The sequence below is a fragment of the Papilio xuthus genome, unplaced genomic scaffold, assembly GCF_000836235.2.
Source record: "Papilio xuthus unplaced genomic scaffold, Pxut_1.1 DF826945.1, whole genome shotgun sequence".
Classification (NCBI taxonomy): domain Eukaryota; kingdom Metazoa; phylum Arthropoda; class Insecta; order Lepidoptera; family Papilionidae; genus Papilio; species Papilio xuthus.
Genome location: NW_013531704.1, coordinates 4,287,449 through 4,294,519, shown reverse-complemented (window position 1 = coordinate 4,294,519; position 7,071 = coordinate 4,287,449). Strand labels below are relative to the sequence as shown.

The window sequence follows — 7,071 nt, the reverse complement described above, 5'->3', positions numbered from 1 at the left end:
GTGTCATTTTTAGGTTATCACATTTCCGCGAGTGGCACCAAACCGCTAGACACTAAGATAGAAGCGATTAAAAATTTTCCCGTTCCTACGAACATTCGTCAACTACGGCGTTTTCTAGGAATGATCAATTTTTACAGACGTTTCCTACCGCGCGCGGCTGAGTTGCAAGCACCACTAAACAAGTTATTAGTTGGAATAGTAAAAAACAACCAACCGATAACATTGAAAGATGAGTCACTCGATGCGTTCGAGCGCTGTAAACAATCCCTTTCAAACGCTGCATTATTAGCGCACCCGGATTGCCAAGCGAAACTCGCACTTATTACCGACGCATCGGACACAGCTATCGGCGCTGTATTACAACAATTTACAGATAACGCGTGGCAACCGCTTGCATTCTTTTCGCGTAAATTAAGTCCATCTCAGGGTAAGTATTCACCCTACGACAGAGAATTATTAGCTATTTATGAGGCCATTAAATATTTTAGGCACATGTTAGAAGCTAGACATTTTATCATTTATACTGACCACAAGCCGATCAGTTTCGCATTCCACGAACGGAAGAAAAACTGTTCGCCTAGACAGTATAGGCATTTAGATTATATCGCTCAATTTACTACGGACATCCGTCATATTTCCGGTAAGGATAATGTTGTTGCCGACACTTTGTCTCGTGTCGAAGCATTGGAGCATCCTCTAGACTTAGAAGCCTTAGCAAAAAGTCAGGCTACGGACCACGAACTTCAAAAATTAATTACTGAAGGTTCGTCGTTACGTCTAGAAAAATTAACATTACCCGGGTGTCGAACCCCATTGTACTGCGACGTAAGTACACCGACATCTAAGCCGTTTGTTACAAAATATTTCCGTAGGCAGGTCTTCGATTGTTTACATTCTTTGAGCCATCCAGGCGCTAATACAACAGCGAAGTTAGTCGCAGAACGCTACGTATGGCCGAGTGTTAGAAAAGACTGTCGTGATTGGGCAAAAACCTGTTTAGATTGTCAGCGCTGTAAGATTACGCGACACGTTAACGCACCGCTAGGGACATTTAATTTGCCCCTCGCGAGATTCAAATATGTACACATCGATCTAGTAGGGCCGTTGCCGTTATCGGATGGGTATCGATATTGTTTAACTTGCGTTGATCGCTTCACTCGGTGGCCAGAAGCTATACCGATCGCGGATATTACAGCGGAGACAGTAGCTAAAGCGTTGCTTTCGTGCTGGATATCGCGTTTTGGCTGCCCGACGGACATTGTAACAGACCGCGGCAGACAGTTTGAGTCAGCGTTATTCCAGCTCCTCGCGAAAATAGCCGGATTTCAGCACAAGCGTACAACTGCTTACCACCCAGCAGCTAACGGTCTCGTTGAACGTTTCCATAGGCAGTTAAAAGCGTCCATAATGTGCCATGCGCCACAAAAATGGACCGAGTCTTTGCCGTGGGTATTGTTAGGGATACGATCGTCGTTTAAAGAAGACTTGAACGCGTCGTCGGCTGAACTTCTTTACGGGGAGCCTCTTAGGTTACCAGGCGAATTTTTTGATCCTGTAAGTTGCGGTACAACTGATGTCAGTGACTTCATCGCTCGATTGCGAGCTTTTGCGCAACAGTTACACCCGATACCAGCCTCGCGACATGGTAACAAAAGCATTTTCGTTTATAAGGACCTCGCCAATACCGATCACGTCTTCCTGCGTGAAGACGCGGTGCGGGCATCATTGCAACCTGCGTATACCGGTCCTCATAAGGTCGTTTCTAGGAACGACAAATCTTTTACTTTGTTAATTAACGGGAAAGAAGTAACAGTGTCCATTGATCGTCTTAAGCCAGCGTACATTTTATGCGACAATAACAACAGTCTCGCAACTAGTGACGATACTGTGGCTAAGGATTATACAACCCGTTCAGGACGCAAGGTGAAGTTCACCGATTTTTATCGCCCTTAACCAGGTCTCTGGAGGGGGGTGATGTAGGTGACCTCCTACATATTTGCATAAACACAACACAGTCACGCATACACGCACATACATCACACGCATACACGCACACATAAACACGGGTGCATGACGAGTGGTCGACGTCACGTCGATTTGTTGACCTCTGATTGGCAAATTCGAATTGCAACGCACAGCTGAGCGGGGGTCACTGACCGGTTTTGCATACGCGCGAAACGAGAGTGGAGTTCTGCAGCGCCCGCGATATACCACGCTTTCGATTACGCAACTTGTTATTTTGTTATCCGAATTTGTGCATTTCTCTTTCTCCTACTTGTATTCTTCTTCTCAGTGTTGTACTCTCCTTCTTATTATTTGTTGTGGACTGTGAGTGATAATAAACTGTGTTGTGAATATAACTGTGCCTCATTTCACCTGTCGTCGCACTCACCCTTCACATCTCATCACTCACACCTTCCCACACAGGAGGTGACCCCACGTCACCCTTCTCCCTTCAGCTATTTCTGCGAAGTCAGGTGGCGGCTTGTTCGTTTGCTTATGATATAAAAAAATACTATTAGGCCCTGTTGGAAAATATAGTGTTATTTTATAAAAACTTTTATTGCAGTTAGTATGGGAAGAAATCGGAACATGGAATTCTTATCCACGAGAACGGTTAATAATCAAAGATATAGTGTGGCCTGGCGGGCTACACACTCCGCCACAAGGTGTACCGGAAAAGTTTCATATGAGGATAACATTTTTGGAGGAACCACCATACATAAATCTAGCGCCGCCAGACCCCGTGAGCGGACGATGTTCACTAGACCGGGGGGTCATATGTCGTGTTGCGCCTGAAGTCGATGTTGCTGGGTAAGTATAATACATCTATGAAGTCGGAGATTACAAGATAACTGGTACATAGAATGTTGGCCAAAATCTGGGCAGTAAAAATGCGCGTTTTTATTATCAAATTGATTAGTTTGTTTGCCAAAATAAAATAGAGATATGTGTAAAACGTATGATAGATGCGGGGTCTTATTTCTGCTTGTTCTTTTGCATGCTAATGGGATGTTCATTTAAAAAAGGTATCAATAAGTTCATACATTCTGTAAGGGAAAAGAATGCGAACTTTATTTGCTTTTTGTTTATGGTATTATATAGTATAGAAGCGGGGACGGCGCACAGAAACAGCTCCTTATATCAGTGCTGCAGCGGCTTCTGCATCGACCTGCTGCAGCAGTTGGCGGAGCAGCTCGGCTTCACGTACGAGCTCGTGCGGGTGGAGGACGGCCGCTGGGGTACACTGCACCACGGTAAATGGAACGGTCTTATTGCGGATCTCGTTAATAAGAAAACAGACATGGTGAGTCTCAAATATACACACACACATCAAATCTCATGGCAATGATGACATCATCAATAACTATTTTCCAGGTTCTAACGTCATTAATCATAAATTCAGACCGCGAGGCTGTTGTAGACTTTAGCGTACCATTTATGGAGACGGGCGTAGCGATTGTTGTGGCGAAAAGAACCGGTATAATATCCCCCACGGCTTTCCTGGAGCCCTTCGACACGGCCTCGTGGATGTTGGTCGGCGCCGTCGCGATACAGGCCGCAACATTCTCTATATTCTTTTTTGAGTGGCTCTCTCCGAGCGGGTTCGATTGCTCAACTGGAAATAACGATTCAAAACGAATCCCTCAAAACCGGTTCTCGCTTTGCAGAACGTATTGGATTGTGTGGGCTGTATTGTTTCAGGTAAGAAGACGACGTATTTTTCGATTCGATTTCGATATATTTGTTAAAAACTTATTGTAAATTATTTATGTATGAGATTTTTTAAAGAAGTTGGTTTGTACTACTAGGCGTCTGTCCATGTGGACTCGCCGCGGGGTTTCACCGCTCGGTTCATGACGAACATGTGGGCGATGTTCGCGGTGGTGTTCCTCGCCATATACACTGCTAACTTAGCAGCTTTCATGATCACTCGCGAGGAATTCCACGAGCTGAGCGGCCTGGACGATCCGCGGATAGCCAGGCCCCTCTCCCAGCGGCCACCTCTCAAGTTCGGCACGGTTCCTTGGTCGCACACGGACGCTACTCTAGCTAAATACTTTCCAGAACCCCATGCCTATATGGCGCAGTGAGTAAACGTACTTTTCTTTAATAAGAAGGCTTTTGATATTGCACAATGGGATTACCTGTTCATCTCCAAGCTTATTAAAAATATAATGCAAGTAAAATTTTATTACAACATTCCCAACAGTGTACTATGTTTCCATGTTTTTCGAATATTTGAGTTTAGTTTTACAGACTTTTTGTACTAAGTATAGTATTGCAATATTTTGAGAACTTTCCTTAAAATATATTTTAGTATTGTATTATTTTATTATTTGTATGTTATGTTTAATAATATTATTATTGATTTAGATACAACCGGAGTACGGTAGGCGCTGGCGTCACGAGCGTACTCACCGGAGATCTCGATGCGTTTATATACGATGGCACAGTTCTCGACTATTTAGTATCCCAAGTAAGTACATTTATATGGACATTACTGATATTCTAATGTTACCTAGAGGTAGTTAATTTGATACAATAATTTTATAGGACGAAGACTGCCGGCTTCTAACAGTAGGTTCGTGGTATGCGATGTCCGGCTATGGATTAGCGTTCACGCGTAATTCTAAATATCTTAGTATGTTCAACAAAAGATTGCTAGATTTGCGTTCAAACGGGGATCTTGAAAGATTACGCAGGTCGGTATCAAACTATGTTATTATAAATGTTTGTGCGTGACCATCAAAACCATTCTCCAGATTTATGTTGCTACATTTCATCGTTGTCGATGTATTAATCGATCCATCAAAACGATCGTGTGTTTTTGTGCTCAATCCGCGAGATAGCCTCGATTAAATCGAGCTTATAGTCACTTTGATATCTATTGAGGCGCGATGTTTGTGGGAATATATAAAGTAGCCGCATTATGGAAGCTTAAATACTTAGCTGTTATGCTTAGCATTCACCGTTTGCTTTCGGGAATCGATTAATCGATAGGGTATTATTCATGTGCATGCATTTTATCGGTGTTACATTCACTGTGTTATGTGTGTTTTACGTTGTTTTTCGAATATCCGTTGTCCTCTACGACGCCATGCGATTCTATCCGACACGATGCAGCAGATATTAAATATGCTAATAATGACATAACAAATATGACATCACAAATACATGTAAGAGACAGATATCACAAACACATATTAACGTTGGGTAAAATTGCGTCGCGTCGCGTAGCTTAGGACATGGGGTTAGCTTGTACCCACAGTATGTTGTGTGTTCAAATCGCAGGTATTGGATGACGGGTACGTGCAAGCCTAACAAGCAGGAGCACAAGTCTTCAGACCCGCTTGCACTGGAGCAGTTCCTGTCAGCGTTCCTGCTGTTGATGGCCGGCATCCTGCTTGCGGCGTTGCTGCTACTACTCGAGCACATCTACTTTCGCTACGTGCGCGACCACCTCGCCGCCTCTCGCGTTGGCTCCTGCTGCGCCCTTGTCTCGCTCTCCATGGGTAATGGTTACCACCTGCTACCGCTCTATATATACATGATGCCCAAACCGCCACTTTTCTGACAATTTAACGAACTACGCGATTAAATTAGGTAATCCACAAAATAGTGTTTAACTATGAAAACGTAGTACTGAACATTGATATAGAAAATTGGGATCAAAAGTTGCTTTAGGTATGTAAAAATTCAGCAACTATTGTAGAGATGACATTTCATGGTTGTTTGAATTATGATTTACAGAACGTTACGTTATATTGGCTGTTTTGTGCAGGACAATCGTTGTCATTTCACGGCGCGGTGGTGGAGGCGGCATCGCGCGGCTTTGGCGCGGCACACCGCGGCCATTGCCGCTCGGCGGTGTGCGCGGCACAAGTTTGCATCTTTCTATTTCATTATTCTATATTTCCAATAAAATAACTATAAAAAAGCCTGATGAATTAGGTTAACAAGTTCCTTAGAACAGTACTGTGGGTGAACAGTTGTTGATAATAGAGGGCGGTGTGCAGGTGTGGCGCGCACGTCACGAACGCGACGCGGCGATGGCGCGCGCGCGGCAGCTGGCGGCGGCGTTGGCGGTGCACGGGCTGCAGCCGCCGCCGCGCCGCCTGGCCTCCGCGGCCGCGCTGCTGGCGGGCGGCGCGCCGCACGACACCACAAGGCCGCGCACCTTGCGCGCGCCCGCAGACCTACTGCCCGAACTCGACCGTCCACTCTCTTGCGGCGATCTGCGCTCCAGGTCCCCACTATACTTCTACAATACTACCCCTACATTTTGCCATTTTAACAATTTTCTTTAAATCTGTTTCACAAATATTTGGCATTTTTATGTTACACTGTGGTCGCCCGTGACTCCAAACGCGCGGAATTGTAAAATAAAAAAGCTTATTAAGTAGCCTATGTTTTCTTCCAGGCTATGTTTTACATCTATGCCAAATTTCAGCAAGATCCATTAAACCATTCCGAAGATACCATACATCTCAATATTCCCATTTTAAACATTAGTAAGACTAGTAACATTCATCTATATGTCGTATGATTTACATTGAATACTTGAAGTATTTTTTAAGTTATGCTGATGTTTTTTTTATTAATTTTAGAGAGCGGACGCGAGTGGAAATGGAAACTGTGCTGTGAGGTGTATTTTGCACCACCCCATTTCAATTCCTAAGGCTGTTCTCTTACACCAAGTTATACAAAACAAAGTTAGTTTATAATTAAGTTAAATAAAACAGATAAAAGAAAATTGTAATTATTAAATAAATTATTCCAATTATTAAAACAGAGAGAAGGACGTAGATAGCGAAGCGTTGTTGCGGGACGCGCGCGCGGCGCGGGCTGGGCGCGGGGCGCGCGTCCCCGAGTTGTCTACTACAATAAATATATTTTTTGGACAATACTTCATGTGTTTTACTTATAAAATATTCAATTATATGAAATTCTAATTTTTTTTTTCAGTGTTTTAGTTCAATATTCTGGACTATGCCTACACCTACGTTTACGCCTGCCTATAATGTGCCTATAGTAAGGGAAAATCAGAAAACTCATAATTATAGACCG

The 7,071-nt window shown here is 43.8% G+C and overlaps 2 protein-coding genes across 5 annotated transcripts in view; both read left to right on the top strand.

Annotated features, from left to right (window-relative positions):
- Positions 1-1,057, top strand: part of LOC106121257 (uncharacterized) — a 3,796-nt gene extending 2,739 nt beyond the window's left edge. The window contains exon 2 of the mRNA XM_013316820.1: positions 14-1,057. The gene's annotated coding sequence lies outside the window, so the exon portion shown is untranslated. The remainder of the gene's footprint in view (positions 1-13) is intronic.
- Nmdar2 (glutamate ionotropic receptor NMDA type subunit 2) overlaps positions 1-6,839 on the top strand; it is a 16,244-nt gene extending 9,405 nt beyond the window's left edge. For 3 of the 4 annotated variants that reach the window (XM_013316818.1, XM_013316817.1, XM_013316816.1), the window contains 10 exons: positions 2,570-2,814; positions 3,106-3,307; positions 3,379-3,705; positions 3,813-4,090; positions 4,378-4,480; positions 4,558-4,706; positions 5,296-5,516; positions 5,786-5,886; positions 6,021-6,250; positions 6,612-6,839. In XM_013316818.1, coding sequence (XP_013172272.1) covers positions 2,570-2,814; positions 3,106-3,307; positions 3,379-3,705; positions 3,813-4,090; positions 4,378-4,480; positions 4,558-4,706; positions 5,296-5,516; positions 5,786-5,886; positions 6,021-6,250; positions 6,612-6,648 — 1,893 coding nt within the window. In that variant the 3' untranslated portion in view covers positions 6,649-6,839. The remainder of the gene's footprint in view (positions 1-2,569; positions 2,815-3,105; positions 3,308-3,378; positions 3,706-3,812; positions 4,091-4,377; positions 4,481-4,557; positions 4,707-5,295; positions 5,517-5,785; positions 5,887-6,020; positions 6,251-6,611) is intronic. The other variant, XR_001228046.1, reaches the window with a different exon arrangement.
- Positions 6,840-7,071: the final 232 nt, after the last annotated feature.